The sequence below is a fragment of the Lutra lutra genome, chromosome 8 (assembly GCF_902655055.1).
Source record: "Lutra lutra chromosome 8, mLutLut1.2, whole genome shotgun sequence".
NCBI classification, from domain to species: Eukaryota; Metazoa; Chordata; class Mammalia; order Carnivora; family Mustelidae; genus Lutra; species Lutra lutra.
In genome coordinates, this window is record NC_062285.1 from 5,334,558 (window position 1) to 5,356,202 (window position 21,645).

The 21,645-nt window shown below is 55.8% G+C and overlaps 1 protein-coding gene across 6 annotated transcripts in view; it reads left to right on the plus strand.

Annotated features, from left to right (window-relative positions):
- PFKFB3 (6-phosphofructo-2-kinase/fructose-2,6-biphosphatase 3) overlaps positions 1–21,645 on the plus strand; it is a 73,103-nt gene that overhangs the window by 40,461 nt on the left and 10,997 nt on the right. Inside the window, exons 1-10 of one of the 6 annotated variants that reach the window (XM_047739928.1) lie at positions 5,730–5,862; positions 14,083–14,208; positions 15,110–15,206; positions 15,561–15,627; positions 16,208–16,282; positions 16,629–16,685; positions 18,783–18,907; positions 19,761–19,968; positions 20,261–20,407; positions 20,598–20,702. In XM_047739928.1, coding sequence (XP_047595884.1) covers positions 5,751–5,862; positions 14,083–14,208; positions 15,110–15,206; positions 15,561–15,627; positions 16,208–16,282; positions 16,629–16,685; positions 18,783–18,907; positions 19,761–19,968; positions 20,261–20,407; positions 20,598–20,702 — 1,119 coding nt within the window. In that variant the 5' untranslated portion in view covers positions 5,730–5,750. Of the gene's footprint in view, positions 1–5,729; positions 5,863–7,197; positions 7,633–7,967; positions 10,274–14,082; positions 14,209–15,109; positions 15,207–15,560; positions 15,628–16,207; positions 16,283–16,628; positions 16,686–18,782; positions 18,908–19,760; positions 19,969–20,260; positions 20,408–20,597; positions 20,703–21,645 lie in introns of those variants that run through there. The other 5 variants (XM_047739927.1, XM_047739930.1, XM_047739929.1 and 2 more) reach the window with 5 other exon arrangements.

Consider the following 21,645-nt stretch of genomic DNA (forward strand, 5'->3'; position numbering starts at 1 on the left):
AGTATGTTATTAGTTTCAGAGGTAGAGTTTAGTGACTCATCAGTGCTCATTCCATCACATGCCCTCAGTGTCCATCACCCAGTGACCCCATCCCACCTAACTTCCAGGAACCTTATTTATTTCCTAGAGTTAAGAGTCTCTTATGGTTTATCTCCTTCTCTGTTTTCCTCTCATTTTATTTTTCCCTCCCTTCCCCTACGAACCTCTGTTTTGTTTATTAAGTTCCACGAATGAGTGAAATCATATGCTAAATGTCTTTCCCTGACTGATTTATTTCACTTAGCATAACACCCTCTAGTTCTCTCCAAGTCATTACAAATAGCAAGATTTCATTTTTTTTGATGTCTAATATTCGGTTGTATATATTTACCATATCTTTATCCATCATCTGTCAATGGACATGTGGGCTCTTCCCATATTTCAGCTCTTATGGACGTGGTGACTTAAACATTGGGAAACACTGGGGTATTTGCTCTCCTGTGGTAGTGACCATGAGCCTTTCTTACATCATAAGGTGGAGGCTCTCCAGGTGTACCCGCTGAAATGAAAAGATGTGTGAATCTCTGCGGTGCTGGCTTTGTTTTCATATGTTAAGTAGCACCTTCCACTGTAGGGCCTTATGAAAGTTTTTAGGTCTGAATCCTCACAGTAGTTTCTGAAGATGATTGTTCCATATCATAGCCAAATGCTAAGTGATTTTGGGACCGTTGTCAAAACCACTTGGATTCAAGATTTTGTCGTTGGCATTGTTATTGGGAAGGAAATTGCACCTCCCACTTGGAAGGTTTCAATCTCCTTGAAACGGGAGAGGCTTGAAAGACTGCGGGGCTCGTTGAAGATCCTTTTTTTTTTTTTTTTTTTTTAATTTTAATCCTTGGCTCATTAGCTATGTGATCACAGGCAAGGAATTGAATATTTCTGAGCCTCAGTTTGGTTAACTATAAGGAACAGAGGGAGGAGTGAGTGAGTGTGTGTGTGTATGTGCGTGTGTACACACATGCAGGGGGGACACTATGAAATTCCAGAGCAAATTTGTAATTCTGGCAAGGACCAGATCTTACTTGCCCTTCTCCTCTCCGGTGCAGTGGCTGTTGGTGAATACTTGTTGAATGTAGGAAGAAATGAGAGATGTTGACTTTGTTCCATGTGTCCTCTCGGAGGTAGAGAAAAACTAAAGAACCATGAGATGAATATGAAATTGCCTGACCTGCCCCCATTATGTGCGGACCTTTCCTACCGTCCCCAAGGGACCTCCCCACAGCCTGCATTTACCTACCACCTCGTTCTTCGTTCCGTTTTTATTCTCAGGCATGGACATTTACCCCACCGTTCTTAAGTTACGAACTCTTGGCGTGGGAGCTTTTTCTTTGTAATACTCAGCGTCAGGCTGGGCACCCAGTATGGTGATGACAGCTGTTTGCCCACCCACTTCTCTCCCGTGGTGGGACCCAGGATCATTGAGATGCCGGCACAGTTTGCTCCTTGTAGCAGCTGATACGCAGTCGCTGCTGTGAGTATCTAATAAATGCCAGACCCCAGAGGATGGGCAGTGGGCTTCTCCTTGTGCTCCTTTCCCCTCAGGGAAAGACAGGATCAGCAAGGACCTTTTGGAGCCCTCAACTGAACTCTGCATGACTGTCTTTCTCTTATTTTAGGCATGCACAACGGGGACAAGCTACAGACCTACTGATAATTCTCCCAAAGTTCTATGCAAAGCCCAGAAGTAGAATCTTTTCCCCCTACGTTAAAACACAATTTGAACCTGATTCCCTTTTTCCGCAGGTACAGGATTCATGCAAAATCTGTTTGTGTGTGTCATTTGCAAGAAGCAAAGATGGTAGGAACATGTGCAAATCTCCACAGAGTTCTTGATGCCTCTCGGCCAGTTCCCTTCTCCCTCAGTGCCTCCCCCACATCGACACTATCTGTGTCTTCTTTGTTGTTGTTGTTGTTTTTTTTTTTTTTGCAGAATTTGAGGAAACTGAACTCTCACTGATTTTAAATATTGTGTTTTCTTAACACTTTTTATTTTGAAATATAAGAAGTTACAACATAGTTCACAGAGTCCCGTGAACCTTTCACCCAGCTTCCTCTATTGGTGAAATTTTATGTGACTATCAAATATCAAAACCAGGAAATTAACATGGGTTTGATCCCATGAACTAGACTGTAGGATATCTGGTTTTTAGAAAGCACAAATATTTTGAAGCCACAAAATAATACTTTTAAAACACAAATAATTTATGTCTTGGTATTGGATGAGGAGGTGGATGAGGAGTATAAGATACTCTGAGAGTAGCAGCTGGGCTCAATACAGGATAAGAAACACCAATGGGCAGTTTTAAAAGCCTGGTCTCAAGCTCAGGGGCGTGCCCTAAGGAACAGAAAGGTCTGGAGAAAGGAAAGTGGAGAAACATAGCCTGGGCAGAAGGAGATAGAAACTTGCTGTAGGGTTCAGCGGGACTTGGGGTGCCCACTTTGCATCTGTTTACATGGAGCCCGGCTGTGGCCACGGAGCAATGTTGTCCAGCCCCATCATGAGACATGTAAGCCCCCTTGTTTGGAGACAAGTGTATGGCACTGGCAGGAACATAGCAATTTTTTAAAAAAGATTTTGCTTATTTATTTGAGAGAGAGAGTGTGAGAGAGAGAATGAGCATGAGAAGTGGGAGGGTCAGAGGGAGAAGCAGACTCCCTGCTGAGCAGGGAGCCCGATATGGGCCTCAATCCCGGGACTCCAGGATCATGACCTGAGCTGAAGGCAGTCGCTTAACCAACTGAGCCACCCAGGCGTCCCGAGACATAGCAATTTTTAAAATAGACTCTATTTTTTGGAGCAGTTTTAGGTTCGCAGCAAAGTTGAGAGGAACGTGTAGAGCTGTTGTATGTCCCTGTCCCCACACGTGTGCAGCCTCCCACATTGTTCACATCACTCACCAGCTGGAGCATTTTGACTAAGGATGACGTGCGCAGATGTGTCACCATCTCCTGAAGTCCCCAGTTTACCTCGGGGCTCACTCCTCATGTTAGGCATTCTAGGGGTTTGGATAAATGACGTGTATCTAGCATTACGGTAGCCCACAGAGTGGTTTCACAGCCCTGCACAACCCTGTGTTTCTCCTCTTAACCGTTTCTTCCCCCGACCCTTGGAGACCACTGATCATTTTACTGTCTCCTTAGCTGTGCCTGGTCCGGGATGTCACAGACTTGGAATCATACAGCGGGGAGCCTTTTCAGACTGGCTTCTGAACTCTGTAACACACACACAGGTCTCCATGTCTTTTCATGGCTTGATGGCTCATTTCTTTGTAGTGCTGAATGATAATCCCATTGTCTGGGTGGACCCCTGTTTATTCATCCATTCACCTCCCAGAGCACATCTTGGCTGCTTCCACTTTTTGGTGATTATGAACGGAGATGCCATAAACCTCCCCGTGCAAGTTTTGAGTTGGCTTTTCAACCCACCGAGGTGGCATCGTGTGGACATCTGTGTCCGTGTTCCCATTCATGTACCACTGACAAACATTTAAAAAAAAAAAATCACCCTCTCTCTTGTTTTTGGATGGATGGTGAGGTAAGGGTTTATTTCAGTCTTTTATTTGGTGTCTCACTTCACTCTCTCAGACATGGGATTGTTAAAGGAGCAAATGACGACACTTCATGTCTAATTAACAACTTCGGATGGCTCCCAGCCTGTCGCGGCTTGTGCTTGCATTCTCTCGCGGGGGAGCAGGTGGGTATGGCCTGGTTTGCAGTCTGGCTCGCTGGCATAAGACCTTGGAAGTGGGGTTTGCTTTTTGCTGTTGTCTAGACCCACTGGGGAGCAAGGGTAAGGGTTAGATGACGTTGGCCAGCAATCATTTCCACCATCGTTTTCGGAGTCTCCGCTGCGCTAGAGAATTCTCTATAAGCACCTGCACCAGACATTATTGAGCAGGAAGGTCTCTCTCTGTTCTTTCCCATCCAATGGCTCAGCTGTTCGGGGTGACAAGGTCTGAAGCACAGGGCGGTCTTCCCTTCACCAGACTCCACTCAGCACCCTGGGCTGAAACTGCGCCCATCACGAGTCCCCCTGGGGAACTATCAGAGGTCTGTGTCAGTCCGGGAACAGAGTTAATAACGGCAGTCTTGCCCTTTGACCTAGTTCATTAACCCCTCTCATCTCTAAACTTCCCTTTCCTCAACTAACACAAAGGGCTGACTCATCTGGAAGGTTCCATGTAGCCCTACTTGTGCCCCGACCGTGGAATCTCCCCCAGTACTTGGAGCTGTCCTGTCTGTGAAATATGGATGTATTACAGAAGATTTTATGTCCTCTGCAGCCTTTTCTGAAGGACTGCATGTTTAAGTGGGTGATGGGGAGATGGTAGAGGATGGAGCCATTAGCAGAACTAGGGAAAGAGTTAGGAGGATGTCTAAATCCATAAGTCTGAACTAGTACATTCTTGGAGTTCATAAACAGTTTTGCAACGAGGCAATTTTCTCCTCACAGGGACACTATCCTAATGTACTTGAGGGTTGCAAATGCCACACCCATTCTAGCTGTCCCCTTGCTTTATTTTCAAGTGTGAAGTCCTCCTCGAACACCACCTTGTCTCATATTGTTTGCACTTAGACATCAGAACCGGGGCGGCGGGGGGGGGGGGGGTGGTTTAAGTGAACTTCTGTTCCCCTGTTCCCCTATCAGGTGCAGGCAGCGAGGAGGAAGAATTTCGTCTTTGCTCTGTAGCCGTGGACACACAAGCGCAAGGCATTGTTGACACACAGGCAGGGCCAGTGAGGGGTCTGGTGGCGTGTGCCAGTGCTTACCCAGGAACTTCCACTGCTTGGTGCCCTCGGAACTGGACCCTGCCAGGCACATTATCTGGGTCAGCACATTAAAGACGTGCCTCCGCTAGCAAGGACCCCACTCTCCCTGGGCTGAACCCACAGCTGTTCGCAAGCTTGGAGCTTGGAAGAGTGCCACCTCGTTCCCATGCCCTGCCTGTGTGTGCAAAAAATCCGATGGGGTAGTAGCAGGCACACCGATTGTTCCCCGGGGGAGGCAAGTGTGCAAGCATGGAGGGGTGCAGCTGCAGGGGGGCCTCCTCCCAAACCCCAGGAACCCCAGCCAGCAACTTTCCCCAGGGCTCCGGCGCTGGCTTGCTGCTGTTTTTCTCTTTGGATCAGCCCACTCTTGTTTCAGGAGTGGAGTGGGACTCTCCCTGGGGAGTTATAGGGTGTCATCTCTGGCATTTGCTCCCACTGCAGAAAAACAAGTCCAATGCAATGCACTCGGGTTTCTGAACAGCTGCCCGAGCGCCGAAACCAGACAGTCAGCAAAGCTGTCAGGGAGAGCGGGACTCCGGGGAGGGCCATGGCGGGGGTGGGGGGATTGGGCGGGGTGGGGGGGTGGGGGGGTGGGGGGGTGGGGGGGTGGGAGGGGTGAGTGCCCCAGCGCCGTGGGGACGCGGGGGTTGGGGGTGGGGTCTGGAGTACCCGCGCTGCGGGCTTCGTTGGGGCGGTCGTGGCCCCTGGGTCGGCTGGGGTGCGGAGAGGGCGTGGGGAAGGCCCTGGCTGGGCGGGGGTGGCTGGGCGGGGTGCCCGGAGTGGGGGTCCGGGACACCCGCCCGGTGGGCGACGCTAGGCACTCCCGGCCCCTGGGCGGGCTGCGGTGCAGGGAAGGGAGGGAGGACCCGGGAGGGAGGCCCAGGAGGGGCGGGGAGGGAGCAGCTGCGCCGGCCGCCTGGCGGGCGCGGTCCGGCGGAGCCATGCGGGACGTGAGAGACGTGTGGCAGGCTCTGCGCAGACTGTTCTGCGGCCTTGTGGATTTCAGGGAGCGCCGCCTTCTTCCTTCCAATCACAGCACAATCTCAGGGGGAGGTATGCACCTCTGCAAGGCAGGGCCCCGCTTCTGTGCTGACGCGCGGCGTGCAGAAGCCACATGCATGGAAGACCACCATGCAGGCGGCAGTCCCCGCTAAAAGCCACCCGGATCTTCACAGGGTGGGCACTTGCCCGACCACGCGACTGTCCCGTGTCCCTAGCTGATGCAGGACTCCGAGGACCGTGGAGGAAGGAAACACATACACCCCGCGCCCCCCAAAAATGGCGAGGAAGAGATGTGAGCTGTGCTGGATAAATGTATGAATTTTAGGGATCTGCCCAATTAAGGTGCCACCTCCCAGTAGTTTTCCGGGGGCTTACAGTCAGGTAATGAATTGCAGGTCCGAAGAGGCTCTAGTTTTCCCTCCTCCTCTACTCAGAGAGATTAGGGTATATTGAAAATATTGTAAATGGTGATCACAAAGATCAATAGGACTCCGTCCATTTCAGTCCGGCCTCCGGGGCTTTCCTGTCCCCTTCTGGTGCCCAGCCCCTTGGGTTTCTCAGCAGCGGGTGGGGGCGGGGGAGGCAGGGAGAAGACCAGGTTCCAGCTCTCAGGGCTGGGTGTTGGGGGAGCAATGTTCCGCACAACTCAAGGTTTCCAAGGGACTTAGGAAAGTGGGTGCGGGGAGGAAGAAGGACCAGGGAAGCCCCCTCCCCACGGGTGGCAGGAGTCGTGGTGGGTGAGACTCACAGGTATTTTCAGGGAGCAGCTTTGGCAAGGGATGACCCAGAGACCTATGTCACACAGGAGCTCTCATCATCCCCGTTCTGGCTTCCTCTCTAAGGTAGCAGAGATCCCCCACCCCCGAGTCCCCCAACCTCTGTCCAACCTGTAGCTCTAAGCCCGGGTCTTCAACTTGAGGATGCCTAACGTGGATCGCGTGTTAAGAATGTGGGGTTTTGGGGGGTCTCACTCCCAGAGAGGCTGAGTCAGCAGGATGCATTTTAACCAGCATCCAAGGTGATTTGGCTGCGGCGGTCCACGCACCACACTGAACTGCTTCGCTTCTTGTTTCCCAGCGCCGCTGGGGTCATTATTCTGGGAAGCAGGCCAGTCATCTTCTGGGGACGGAGGACGAAGTTCAGCGAGTGGGACTTTTGGGCCAGAGCTGAGTTGAGGGCGTCCTCACCGGGATGGCAGCAGCAAAGCGCGCTGCTGCGGCTGAGCTGCAGGGGGCGGCAGCAGGCCGGCTCCGGGCCGGCCCACCCCCACGTGAAAGAGGGCTGGATCCCGAAGAATGCGTCCCCGCCCCGAGGCTGACGTGCGCGTAGCTGCCGGTCGCGACTCTTAAAAGCCCGGGCGCGGTGCGCTGCAGCCTAGCAGAGCTGGAGAGGCGGCGAGCGGGAGGGGAGGGCCTCGGCTCGAGCCGGCACCCGGGGACCGCGGCTGTCACGGCGCTCCGAGCATCCCGGTGGCTTCCCGAGTAGACGCGCCGGCCGGGTGGCAGCTGCGGGCATAGCCCTAAGCCCCTGCCCTGTCGCCGCGCGCGTGGAGCCCCACGCCCCGGGCGGGCGTTCGTGATTTAGCACAAAGCACGTTTCCAAAAAGCGCACGGGAGAGCTCCCGCGCCGCGCTCCCGCGCACGCACCCTCCCTTCCCCTTTGTTTCGGGGGTCGACAGGCTGCTCTCCTCCCCAAGTCTGAACTGTTCGCGGGGGGCGGAGGGCCGCCGAGTCTAGGCTGTGAAGATGCCCTTGGAGCTGACTCAGAGCCGAGTGCAGAAGATCTGGATCCCCGTCGACCACCGCCCCTCGCTGCCCAGATGTGAGTGCAGATTCGCGCGGGGGCCGGGCTGCAGGGGAGCGGCGCGCCGCGTGTAGAGCCCGGCCATTGTGTGGCGGGCGCTGGCGGGGCGCTGTAGTGCCGACTGCGCTCCTCCGCGGGCGCGCTCGTGCCGGGCCCGGCGCCGCCCTCCTCGGCCGTCCCCGCGGGCCGGGCCCGGGCGCTTCCCGCTCCTCCCCGCGGGCGGGCGGGTCGCGTCGCTGCGGCCGCGGGGCGGGGACGGCGCGGGTGGGGCGCGGGCGCTGCGCCTCCCCTGGCCGGCGTCGGGGGTGCTGTGGCCGGGCCCACCGCCCAGCTGGGCTCCGCTCGGCTCGCGCCGGGAGCGCGGGGGGGCCCGCGGAAACTCCGAGCGCGTCCCGGCCTCGGCTCCGGAGCGCGGGGGGCCGGCGCGCAGAACCGGGCGGGAAGCCTTTGCTGCGGGGACGCTTGGCCAGGGACGCCCCCCGGGGCGGTCCCCCAGCCCGGCCGACTCCTGCCGAAGGACTCGGCAGGTCTTTCCCCACCCTTTCTCTGCCTTGGCTACCTCCCCTGCACTCCGCCTTTCTCCCTCCCTCCTCGTCGCCTCTCTCTCCCGCTTTGCATCGTTCTGTTCCTTCTCTATATTTCCATCTCCTGTTTCTCTCTTCTGCGTATCTTTAGTCCCCACTTCTCTGTCTCTCCCTCCCTCTCTCCTCGCTCTCTCCTTTTTCTTCAGTGTATTTTCTTTCTCCTTTCCCTCCCTCCCTCTCCCGGCTTCCCCGTCCGGTTCCTGCTCTGGGGGCGAGAAGAGAACTGCCGGGAACCAAGCCTGTGCTCCTGGGTTTGGGGAGGGTCCCTGGAGCAGAGACCGCACATTCGGCTGCATTTTGCGCGAGTGCGTGAGCGCACACACACGCACACACGCACACAATCCACCGTGCTGTACTTGGAATTTGCTGGCAGTTCCTCTTCCTGCCCTGTCATCGTGGCGCATGCTTTGGAAAGGTTTGCCTTTTACCGTGGGCTCTGTCCCTAAGCTGCGGAGACAGGCACCTATTAGAAGGGCGGTCCCAGGGATTTGAAGGCAACACCTGCTGTGGAGGGTGCATAGGGTCAGTCCGGTGCTGGGTGTTCCGCTTCAGACAGGGTCAGGTTTCCTGAAAGGGAAACATGGGATCCTGTGGGCAAATCCTCAAAGTGCTTCTAGGCAGTGACGGCTCCTGAGTGCCAGGCCGCCTGGTGGCCTCTCCTGCTGCCACGTTTCCCTGGGGATGGTCACTGAGGCCATGGGGATATCTTGCCACCTCAGGCTTTGCCCAGGTCTGAATCACCAACACCCCCTCCCCGCCCCAGACAGGAGGTGGGGAGAGCTGGCTCTGGGGTGCTTCTAGGTCATCCTGGTGATGGGGACCTGGCATGGTGCTCCCGACACGGGGGGCTGCTTCTCCACCAGCTTATCCCCTCAGCCGGACCTGGGCCACAGAAGCCTTAAGAACTGTTTTTTTTTTTTTTTGCGAGGTAGCCAAGGGCGGGGGCTTTGCAGGTCTGTTTCTGGCACCCAGCCCTTTCAGATAAACTCTTAACTAGCTTTCTACACTGGGGCTGACCATAGGATTCCCCGATCGATAGTGGGGAATACAGTGCCCTAAATCGGGAGGAGATGTGGGCATGGCGAGTCGCAGAAACAACCCCACCCTTTTGGACGTTTGGATAAAACCAGTATTTCTGGAGCCCTTTGTAAACTGTAGTTGGCCATACAAATAGAGGTGGGGTCTCTGTATGTACACACGTGTTTGTAGATAAGCGTGTACACATGTGAACACATTCAGTCGTCCCCCGAGGTTTGGGGTGAGGTGTGAGGTTCCGAGATTGGCTGGCGTTCTCTCCGTTGTGAGAATTGGGGAGACAAGTGTGCAGCTTGCTTCCTCCGGAGTCCGGAGACACATCCATTAGACGCTATCAGTCTGCACGTCTCACACGCAGATGAGAGATTTGTCTAAAATCCCTGTGAGAACCATTAGAGCCTGGTGTGTGCCTGGGGTGGGGAAAGGGGTGTGGGGGCTAAAGCTGGTGGATTAAGTCTCTTGTCCCCGCCCACTCCTGGAATCCCTGTGTGTGGTTCTGGGGTGTAGTCTCAGACACATTCTTCCTTATAAAATCTCTGCAGCCTGGGTATTTATTATATGACCTTATTTCATAACGTATCATCGTGGTGTCTTTCTGGGTTGATAAAAATCACATTTGTCTCTCAGCAGAATGGGGAAAAGAGGGTATTTCCTTTTGGAGAATCTTTCCTGGTTCCTTTTCCTCCCCCATCACCTTCCTCCCCTTCTTTAGTGGTATTTGGAAACTTGGGTGGGTTTTCTTCTAAACCTGTTACCATCTTTCTAAGGGTGTCCTAATTGAGGTTCTGAGGCAACTCCTCAGTAGAAGGATGGCATGGTGAACATCACTGTTCGTGTACAGAGAACAGTCAGACGACAACAGAAAGTTCCAGATGGGCTCGTTGGACGATGTTTCAGTGTCTAAAGCACATCAGTTGGGTGTCTTGTTGCTACACCCATGTGGTGATAAATCCTTCTGACCCAGCCTGCAGTTTCCTTCCATCGCAAGCCGTGTCAGGACTTACTGACCAGGAAGCAACTGACAAGGAAGTAAACGACAGGTGGGCAAGGGCAAGCAGTGCGTTTAGGACCTTGTAGTTCACCTTGTCCTCCTCCCAAGAACCTTTATGAGGCATCCCTCCATTTCATGGGCAAGGAGACTAAGACACGGAGAGCCCTAGGAGCTTGGCCAAGGTCCGAGGCAGGGCCCTTGGGGCCCTTGGGGCCCTGCCTCGAACACTGTTTATTTGACTCAATGCTCTGTCCTCTCAGCCACTCTACAGCTTGCCTCCCAAGGTTGTCCGATGATTCACTAAAATGCCCAGTGCCTCCCCATTGTTGTCAGAGGCTGTGTCAGATTAGGAGGGCTGTTCGGTGGCCGAGGGTTAGTTAGGCATGAGTTACAGCATGCGTGCAAAGTAATGGATGCTTTGGTATCCAGCAGTGGGACGGAAGAGCTTTCTGGGCCTGCCTTCTCATACCCCAGGGCCAAGTGCATGAAACCCTCCCAGCCAGCCCTTCTGAGGTGGTGGGCTCACAGCAGGTGTTTGCGAACAGTGTTCGCTTTGCTCCTGCAAACCTTCCTGTAGACACAGGGTGGGGGGACTCCCAGCGGGACCGCCTGGGAATTGACCCCGTCCGCACCCACAGCTTGCCCTCTGTCTGAAACACCCCTTCCATTCGTTTTCCTGGAACTTTGAACCAAAGCCCGATTACCTGCTTGCAGAAAAGAGCACCAGTGACTTGGCATCTCTGGTGGTTGGCACTTTGGTGGAGTGCCTTTGGGTGGAAGGAGGTAGGGGAGCAACAGCGAAGTGTCTTCCAACGGTTTCTTTTCTGAGCATGGGTTGTGGGTGTCGGTGTGGTGGGTGAGGACAGCTGTTGAGTGCCTGCTGGTGTTTGTGCGTTACCCGCTCTCCCAGAGGTGAGTCACTTAATCTGGGGAGCAGGGCCAGAACCGGAGCCCTTGGATGCAGCCTCTGTGCAGGGTCATGGGGTTTCTCCCAGCCCACCTAGCTGACCATTTTTAGGACTCACCCCGCAGGTGACCCCATAGGCTGGCGCTCGCTCACTGCCCTCAGCAGCTGGCCTCCTGGTTGTCATTTGCTTTGCTGTGTCTACTGGTCAGCGTGCATGACGGGCCAGGACAGCGGTGTGACTGGCCGTGGACAGTCAGCCCTCAGCGCAGGTGCTCCTCAGGGACGTGGACTCCGGCTGCCCAGTCCAGACTCACCCCCCGGCCACGCCCAGCCCCAGCCCCAGTGCTCCTCTCTCCGAAATGACTCTGCATTTATGTGCTCGTACTCTGTCTCTTCCCCACCCCGGACCAGGTGCTTGCCCACGCAGGGACTGTGGCCACATGATGCTTGGCGCTCGCAGGGCACCGGGCACGTGTGTCCGTTGGGTGAATGAGTGAATGCAGTAACAGGAGTTGAGGGTGAGCTCCCAGAACTTGGGGACTTTCTGCGAGCTCTTGCTCAAGTGTCAGCCTTAACCCTGGATGAGGCTTTTAGCCTAAGCTCCATCCCTCTCCCTGCATAAACCACAGTCAAGGGGTTTATAGTCTGTGAACCCAGCCGTCTTTCACCCTTCAGCATTGCGAACGTATGTGTATCCCCTTAAACACGCTTATGTGGACATCCGAATACGTGCGAGTATAAAAATTTTGGGGGGGGTGGTCGAAAAGAAGTTACAATGTTACACAGGTGTATAAGATGAAATGAAACACATAGGAACTTTTGGGAAAACTTGGTGTTAATGCTGTTGGGGGAGAGGAGGAGAGAGCAGAGCGTCAGGGAATGTGGTAGGAGAGGTAGGAGGAGGCACTCTTCTTCCATAGGTTAATAAAAGTCTGCAGAGAAGAAGAAACCGAGGGCCTGGGGGGGAACCGAGGCAGGGCCAGGTGATGATAGCATGAAGGCATTTGAGATCACCTGTGGGTTTAAAAAAAGAGCAGGTAGGGGTGAAGGAGAGTAAGACTCACAGGTTTAGTCAAAAGGTTTCCTTGCTCTGAGACCCGGGAGTGCCAGGAGAGAGGGATGGCTGCGGCCCCTCTCGCAGTTTTGCTGAATCTTGTACGAGAAGCCGAAGGAATAGGGGGAATGGCTTCTGTTTTGCTGAATAAAAGAGTGATGACTTTAAAAATAAAAGAGTGATGACTTATTTGGGTTTGAGATTCAACTTGAATCCTTGGCTTAAGATCTTTCCTCTGCCATGTCCGTGCGGTTTTTTTCCTCCCGAAGGATCGACTGCCAGGGATTGGTGCCTATGATGACTTGATAGTAGAACTAATCCCCCATTTGATAAATCGGTCAGCCTCTGTCTCCACTTACTTGGCATGAGTCCATCACAAGTATCCCATGCACGTGCACAGCTGGGGTGGTGGAGAGAGGAAGGGAGGGCGGGAGTGTGTGTCCGCTGGTCCCCGCCTGTTCGGACACTCCTGGGAGCAGTGGCATGGTGGAGAGAGGAGAGCCAGAGTGGGCTTGGGCGAAGGATTAGTAGATTGAATGTTGTTTTCGGGCCTAAGTGAGCAGACTTTCCTCGTGAGTCACCTGCAACTGCCACAGCGCAAACAGCAGGGTCTGTCTTGTGTCCCTCCTGGTTTTCAGGAAGGCCATCACCTTTCTCTTCTTGCTCCTTGGACTCAAGAAAGCCCACTGGCGCTCCTTTGCTCCATTTGTGTGCTCATCCTGGCCTGTTTTCTACAAACTTGTTTGTCTTCAGCCCTGGGAGCTGGGGAATCCCAGTCAAGGGTTTTTGTGGCTCCTGAATGTCTCCTGGCTTCTGATGGCCTTTCTTCCTCCTCACTCTGCATGGAGAAGGTCGCCGATGTTCTAACACATGAAAGCAGCAGCCCCCTCCGTGCTTTGTTTCCTTCCTCCTTGCCCACAGCCCACGGGTCCAGGGAGCAGCTCCTAGAATGACATGGTGGGTGTTGGCACTTGTGATCTCAGTTTGGTCACAGGCTGAGCATGGGACCGTACTGGGGCATCCAGTTTGGGGGGGGTGTGTGTGCCCTCCTTCAAGCCTGTGCCTCTCCGTGGCCTGGTGGCTCTCCTTCCTTCGCCATCTGGCACTTGCCTGCTTAGAAAGAGATAAGGCCCCTGTCTCAACCTGACTTCTGCCTAGATCTTTGGTTTGGTCTCAGTAGCTTTGCCTGCATCCATGTGGCCATGTCCGGGAAGCAATGGCACGTAGCTGACCGGGAGAGCTAGCCTGACTGTGGTAGCCGGCAAGCCCAGGCAGGGTTGCTGGGCTGGGTGGGGGAGGGCAGGTGGCCGTTCTCTTGCTCCCAGCGGGCGGCCGCTGGCACTCTTGTCATCAGGATGCTGGAGTCCCTTTAGAGTCTCAAGGGAAGACACCAGCCAAGGAAATACTATACCTTAAATGTCCAGAACAGGGTTCTTTGGGTTCCTTTCTTAAAATCCAGGGGAAACCTCTCTCCCTGGTGTTTTATCTCATATTGAAACATCTCCACTACTGTTAACCTCACCCTCATTGGTGTTGGTGTGTGTGGGGGGTCCCTTCTTTATGCTCCCCCACAAAGTGCTTTCTCCTGTGGGGTTCATAATGGGGTTCCTGGCTGGGTTTAGGGCCCTCAGGGATTGGGCTGGTATCTGGGCTTGGGACAGCCCTTGCCACCCATGACCTGAAAGCAAGATGGAGACATGTAACTGGGTGGGGGGGGGAGGGTCCTCTGGTCAACAGGGGACAGTCTCAGCCCCACTAGACTGTCAAACACCCGGGGCTTTGAGGTGGGAATGAAATCACAATTTCTGCAGAATTTACCAGTTCGCTGTGGGGCACGGGATTTTGTTCATCTGCATGCACTGCTCCGTGGCTAACCCCCTTCTCTGCTCCCCCACAGCCTGTGGGCCGAAGCTGACCAACTCCCCCACCGTGATCGTCATGGTGGGTCTCCCAGCCCGTGGGAAGACCTACATCTCGAAGAAGCTGACTCGCTACCTCAACTGGATCGGCGTGCCCACGAAAGGTGAGGCCACGGGCCCGGGCCATGGTCACGTTGATTTCTGCCGTCTTGCTCACCGACCCCTGACACCGGGAAAAAGTGGCTGCTGGGACCTTGCAGGGCTGCTGTGGGGAGGGCCTGTCCCCAGTGGTTGTGAGTCCCTTTCTGGCTGTGTCACTCACCCCGCTGTCTCTGTTCCCTGACTTTGTGTTGGGATGATTCCCCCCTGCTGCTCTGTCGTCCCCCCCTGCCCTGCCAGCCGCCCAGCTCAGCTCTCCCCTCCTTCAGGAAGCCGTCTCTGGCCACAGAGTCTGTGGGGATCTGTGCCTCTCAAGTTCCAATAGCACTTCGTTGTGACAGTCTCCCATTGACTGTCATGGGCTCTGTGCCTTGAGCTCTATGCTGTTGGTTACCTTTTTATGACTGGTCTTTCCAACAACACGGCAAGGGTCGTGCGGTCAGCTGAACTCATTCTGGCATCTGCTGTCCCCCACGGTGCCCGGTGCCATGTGTCATCAGTGAGTGCCCGCCAGTGCTCTGTGCTTCTGCCCGGGCATGGGCTGCTGGGTCAGCAGGAGAATGGTCGACCTGGACCCTGCAGGCAGCGTGAGACCCCATGCTCTGCTGGGGACCAGGTGCAGAAATCCTTGCCCTGTCACCCCTTTGCACGGCTTCACGAAGCTGGACCGCCCCAGGGCAGTGGGAAAGTGGGCCACCCTGAGCAGCACTAGGTCTGGGCTGCCTTCCCGACTCTCGGTCCTGCCAGTCGGGGTCTGCTTTCCAGTGTCCCCGTCCTAGTGCCATCGTGCTCAGGTTGGCGTTGGTGTGTCGGTGTGGTTTCCTGTTTTCGAGAGAGCTCCTGATTGTGTGTGTGGCTCCCTCGTCCCTGGGGCTCAGCGGAGGGTCCTTGTGTCTGCCTCTGCAGTGTTCAACGTTGGCGAGTACCGCCGGGAGGCCGTGAAGCAGTACAGCTCCTATAGCTTCTTCCGTCCCGACAACGAGGAAGCCATGAAAGTGCGCAAGTAAGGCCCAGTGGCCGCAGGGGCCGGGACGTGGGTCTGCGCTGCTCCCCGACAGCAGGAGAGACGGGACGCGGGCGGGGGAGGAGGTCCGTGCCCACCTCCACGAGCCAGTTAGCATGGGCCTCGGCCTCTGTGAGCCTCTGGCTTCCTCTGCTCCCGGGGGTCCGGTTCAGAGGGTGGCAGACAGAGGTCAGCGGCCATGTGGCCCTGAGAGCAGGGCTGTGGGGCCAGGGCTGGCAGCTCAGCGACAGAGTGGCCGGTCGCTCTGTTGCTTACGATGATGGGGGGCCGCTTGGGCCTCCCCGCGGGCTGGGCTGGTCTGAGGCAGGCGCTCTCTCTCTCTCTGTGCTGCAGGCAGTGCGCGCTCGCTGCCTTGAGGGACGTCAAAAGTTACCTGACCAAGGAGGGGGGCCAGATTGCGGTGAGTCTGGGGAATTGCCAGCTCTGTCTCCTGTGCCCGTAGCCCGATGGTGCCCTGGAGGGAGGGAGGTGTAGATACAGGCCAGAGCAGTGCCCAGAGCCACTGCAGGGACCCCTCCAACAGGGACAGGGGCCCCCATCCTGAGAGTTTGGGGAAGCAGGTGGCTGGAGCGGCACAGGGACCCAGGAAGGTAGTGAACTGGGTGCAACTCAGGCGCGGCTGGTTGGTGTGCTCTGCTCACCCCTCTGTGCGGACCCTACCCTCCCAGGCAGGGTGGGCCTGGGGTCGCTCCCGCCATGGCAGCGGGTGTCCCTTCCGTGGGCACCCTCCCCTGTGCGATGCTGGTGATGCTGGTGTTCGTCTGCTTTAGGTCCCCTTCCCACCTTCCTATCTGTCCCCGAGTGCCAGAGGCACCGGAAGGCCAGGCGGGGTGGGGGCTGGAGCACAGGGCGTGGTCTGTCCTGGAACCAGTTTTGGCTCACACCTAGAGGTGACAGGCCCCACCTACTTGTGCTTTGGTAAATACTATTCATCTGACACCTGGGCTCTTCTCTTCACTGCCCTTGTTTCTCCCCATCAGGTTTTCGATGCCACCAACACTACCAGAGAGAGGAGACACATGATCCTTCATTTTGCCAAAGAAAATGATTTCAAGGTGAGCCAGACTCCTTGTCTTGCTCTGGAGTATGTAGGAGCAGGGAGAACACGCACCTCGGGGACGGGCTGATTCCCGGGTCCGGGGCCCCTGGTTCTTTACCTCTCACTGCCCTTGCTCTGCTGCCTGCAGGTTGGGTCTCACTGGTGGGGCGCTGAGGGGTTACTCTGGGAAACGGGGAGGGTGACGGACTCGGGATCGAGCAAGTGGTTCATTTTATGTGTTTGGGTGTTTATAAATGGGGTCCTTCCTCCTCGGATGTGGTGACATCAGAGTGACACCAAAGTCCGCCCTTCGTGTTAATCACATTTGTTGTTTCCTAACTTTTCGCTTTGCTTCCTTCCAGGTGTTCTTCATCGAGTCTGTGTGCGACGACCCTATGGTTGTAGCCTCCAACATCATGGTAAGAGCGCGTAGGACCCCAGTCTAGGGCAGCAGTGAGAGAAAAGTGGGGACCAGGGCCCAGAGCGATAACCAGACGCTGAGAGCGGAGGGCTCTCACAGCTTGTTGGTTTTGTGTGAGAGGTGGGGTCCAGGGAGGCAGGAAGTGGTATTTAACTTAGAAGCGTGTTCTCTTAACTGGACTGGTTTTATCTGGGCTCCTTGCAGACGGTTGCCAGAAAGCAGTCTTTGTGGGACGTAAGAGACGAAGCAGGGGACTGGGCACAGTTTCTGTGAGTGGCAGTAGCTTGGCAGCCTTGGGGGGGACAGGGGCAAAGGGCAGCTTACCCCTCCAGCTGGGGAAGGAGGCAGTGAGCTGGACTCTTCAGCTGTCAAGGTCCTTAGTAAGAACGACCAAGTAAAACTCCGTAGGACGCGGCCCACTTCAAAGGCAGAGCCACCAGCTGTAGGAAGAATGGAGGCCGTAAAAGTCTTCCCGCTTCTGTATCTGTGACATTCCCTTCTCTCCCGGTGCCGAGGGGGAGGTTTGCCCAGATCAGCTGAGGGTAGTTGGCGGCTTAATTTGATCAATTCTTAAAGTCTGCTGCTGGAGAGCAATACATCCTAAATGGAAACAGTTACCACGAGGACTTTACCACAGGTCGCCTTCCCAAGGAGACCGTTTTCTCTCCAGCTTAAACACAGGAGAGTCCGGCGTGTTTCTAATGAGAAGCAGTGCTGATGCTTGTGCAGGGGGACGCTCTGGTTGGCTGTACGCAGAGTGGCTGGAGAGTCACTGGCTTCTGGCACTGGAACTCTTCTCCAAGGCGGTGGGAATACTTACGAGCGTTTCTAGGAAATGAGTTTACGTTTCAGGAGGGGCTCTTCAGACTGTGGACAGTCGGTTGGGATTAGTTCAGTGTGTCCAAAGGAGGAGGCACAAAATAACGGGGACGTAGGACAGAAGTTGCTGTGATCCGAACAAAGGGTTTTGCTGTGTTTCTTGGGTTTGGTTCTGCTATTCCGCTTGGTAGCGAGGCCCCGGGCAGGTACACAACTAAATTTTCCACAGCGAGTGTCCCCACGTGCTCCGCGGTGAGCTCGCCGCTTACCTCGTGCTCCACTGAGACACCTGGTCATTTTCCCCATTTCAGAAACCCGGGGGTCCACTTCAGCCCCGGAGCAGGGCTTAGGCCCTTCCATGGCACTTTTTGCGGTGGCCGTGCTAGGGGGAAAGGGATTTGGGAACTTAGATCGTTTTTCACTGTGGTAAAATATCCAGAAGACCAAACTGGCCGTCTGACCTGTGTAAGTGTGCCAGCGTGTGGGCATTCGGCATGCTCACACCTCTCTCGCCGCGGTCACCCCGCCTCCCCTCTCCACCAGCCCCCGATGGGCAGAATGTTTCATCTTCCCAGACTGAGACTCTGCACCGTGAAGCACTAGTCCCCCACTTAACTTGGGTTTTTGAAGAGTGCCAGCCTCTCTCGTGGCAGTGCTAGACGTTGTAGGGGAAAAGAACACCTGCGTTAACAAATTCTGAGTTTCCCTCCAATCCGTCCCGTTGCTCAGCCCTGTCACTTATCGGAGATGGTTGGTCTGAGGGTCATTTTTGCTTCAAAGGAGAGCAAGCCTTTGAAAGGATGGGGTGTGTGGTCTAGGTGCAGAAGCCTAACTGGGGACCAGTTACAAGCCTGTGGTGCCCCACATGGGTGATGGCAGTAAGGCTGCTAAGTAGCAGCCTGCTGTTGGTGTGGGGAACGTCTCAGATGCTTATCCGGAACTCGAATTGAGGGTCGGCAGTCTGGTGGTGACCTAGCTACTGGGTCAGTCCAGAAGCATGGCCCATTCAGATGTGTTCATTAGAATCCTTGTGGGTTTCCTGTCTCCATCCTTCCGGGGAGCGATCCTCTGTCTCCCGTGGGTGCTTCCCAGTGTAATCATCGGGCTCTGACTCAACCCCTGGTGTATTTCTTTTTTTCCTCTTAAATGCCGGGTATGGTCATCATTATTCTGAGCTGCTCTGTATTTTCCCGGTTTGCAAGCCTCAAATCCTGCTTCGTCTAAGCAGAAAGCCTTCACAGCATGATTCATCAGCTGCCTGTTTGTGGTGTTACAGGAGGTTAAAATCTCCAGCCCAGATTACAAAGATTGCAACTCAGCGGAAGCTATGGACGACTTCATGAAGCGAATCAGTTGCTATGAAGCCAGCTATCAGCCCCTCGACCCCGACAAATGTGATAGGTAATTCCTAAGACGTGACCGTTTCTGAGTTCCCCTGCCTTAGTGTTTTCTTGCCGTCCCCACAAAGTGCTTGCTCCTGGATACTTTCATCAGCTCTTTTTTTTTTTTTTTTTTTAAGATTTTATTTATGTGAGAGAGAGAGCATGAGAGGGATGAGGGGCAGAGGGAGAAGCTGGCTTCCTGCTCTGTGCAGAGGGCCTGATGTGGGACTCGATCCTGGTACTCCAGGATCATGACCTGAGCCAAAGGCAGTTGCTCAACCAACTGAGCTACCCAGGCGTCCTTTCATCAGCTCTTTTAAAACCTCTTTTTAAAAAAATCCTTGGGTGCCTGTGTGGTTCAGTTGGTTAAACGTTTGCTTAACTCAGCTCAGGTCATGATCCCGGGGTTGTAGGATGGAGTCCCGCAGTGGGTTCCCTGCTCAGCAGGGAGTCTGCTTCCCCCTCTCTTTCTGCCCCCTGCCCCCGCTCATTCTCTCTCTCTCTAATAAATAAATGAAATATTTTTGAAAATAATATAGAAATTCTCGATTGCATGTCGGGAGTCAGTGTTTCAGGCGCTCACTGTGTTCGGGTGTGGAAGGTGTATGCTGAGCCCAGTCTTGCTCCTGTCCCTTTGCTGTGTCCTTTCTGGTCTGTTTTGTCGCTTGGCTGGCCCCCTCTTCTGGGAGGCAGGGGCCTCGCGACCACGGGTGCGGGCCGGTTCTGTGTCCGAGACAGCAGACGCCGCGTGGGCCCTCACCGAGCTCACAGCGGGACGTGGGGGTTCTCTGGGGCTGAGTCTCTGCCACGGGCTTCCGGCCGGGGCTGCGCCATCCGGGGACCGCGGGTCAGCGCCGTGCCTTCCCCTGCAGGGACCTGTCCTTGATCAAGGTGATCGACGTGGGCCGGCGGTTCCTGGTGAACAGGGTCCAGGACCACATCCAGAGCCGCATCGTGTACTACCTGATGAACATCCACGTGCAGCCCCGCGCCATCTACCTGTGTCGGCACGGCGAGAGCGAGCACAACCTCCAGGGGAAGATCGGAGGGGACTCGGGCCTGTCCAGCCGGGGCAGGAAGGTAGGGTAGCAGGGGCAGGGCGCGCTGCGGAGGGACCCGGTGGGTGAGGGACCCGGTGGGTGTCGCATGCTCATGCGCGCCTCTGGGGGGCGGGGGCGGGGCCTCCCAGGTCCTCGGGGAGGGTGCGCCTGCGGGGGTGGGTGGGGGGGGCTGCTCCTCGGTGGCTCCCGGGCTCGTCCCTGCTGTTCTGATGGCAGCAGAGCGATGTCCCTGCTGTGGAGTGGGACGCGTCCGGGGGGGCGGGGCAGGAGCCTGAGTCCAGCCCGGGTCCCCCTGTCCCACGCCCTCTCAGTTCGCGAACGCCCTCAGCAAGTTCGTGGAGGAGCAGAACCTGAAGGACCTCAGGGTGTGGACCAGCCAGCTGAAGAGCACCATCCAGACGGCCGAGGCGCTGCGCCTGCCCTACGAGCAGTGGAAGGCGCTCAACGAGATCGACGCTGTGAGCGCCCGACCGACCTCGGCTGTGGGGTGGGGGGGTGGGGCGCAGGTACCGGGGGGGGGGGGGGGGGGGGCGGGGGGGGCGGGGCGGTCTTCCCGCCGGGCCCCGGAGTCAGAGCCCTGGAAGACGCGCACATGCTGCTGTGCGGGGCGGGGGGCCCCTCGCCGTGACCTCTGCGTGTCCCCCCCAGGGCGTCTGTGAGGAGATGACATACGAGGAGATCAAGGACACCTACCCCGAGGAGTACGCCCTGCGGGAACAGGACAAGTACTACTACCGCTACCCCACGGGGGAGGTACGTGCGCCTGCTCCCCACTGGCCCAGAGCGGGTGCGGGGGCCCGGCAGGCCGCCCCCCAGTGACCGCAGCAGCCGCGAGCTCTGGGAGGTGGGGTGGAAGGGCTCCTGCATCCGGCCTCCGCTGTGCCCCTTCCATGCGTGTTCCTGGCGCTGTCCCCGCCGATTGTCATACTCCGGAGAACCTTGCACACAGCTCCAGGAGCAGCGTACTTTGTTCTCCCAGGAGCAACGGCCAGAGGTGTTTCTCTGATGAGACCCTCATGGAGCAGGAGAGGACAACAGTTGGGCGATCATTCGCTCTGCACGAGGGACCCCCCCTTGGGTACAGACAAGATGGTGGATGTGTCATCTCAGGTCACGTGCACTCATTGAATTGATGCCACATGTGGCCCTGTCTGGCCGTGTGAGTGCTGGACGGAGCCTCTGGAATGTGGGGTGCCCTCAGGCTCTGCTTCAGGCCGCTGGGTGACACCTAGTGGGTCCTTGCTGTCTGCAGGCTGTCTCAGTCTTTGTCATGTCTCCGTTCCCACGTGCTCAGGGTGCTGACCTCCTCTGTGGCCCTGGCCCCGTTCCTGGAACCTGATTAGTAAGAGAAAGAGAGTGGGCCACGGAGGGAGTGGTGTGAGTGAGAGCCTTGGTGGTCTTTTTTAAAAGCCACAGGCCAATCGTTTGTTTTTCAATTTCTTTTTATTGAGAAGTTCCCATAACGTAAACTTTGCCATTTTAAAGTAGATGATTCAGTGGCTTTTAGTATATTCCCAATACTATGGAACCATTATCACTAGTTCTAGAACATTCTAATAAGAACCCGCAGCCTGTGACTCCTTGCCCCCAGGCCCCGGCAACCACGGATCTACTCTGTCTCTGGGGAGATGTCTGTTCTGCACAGTTCATAGAAATGGGGTCATACAACACGTGGTCTTTGGCGTCTCCACATGCT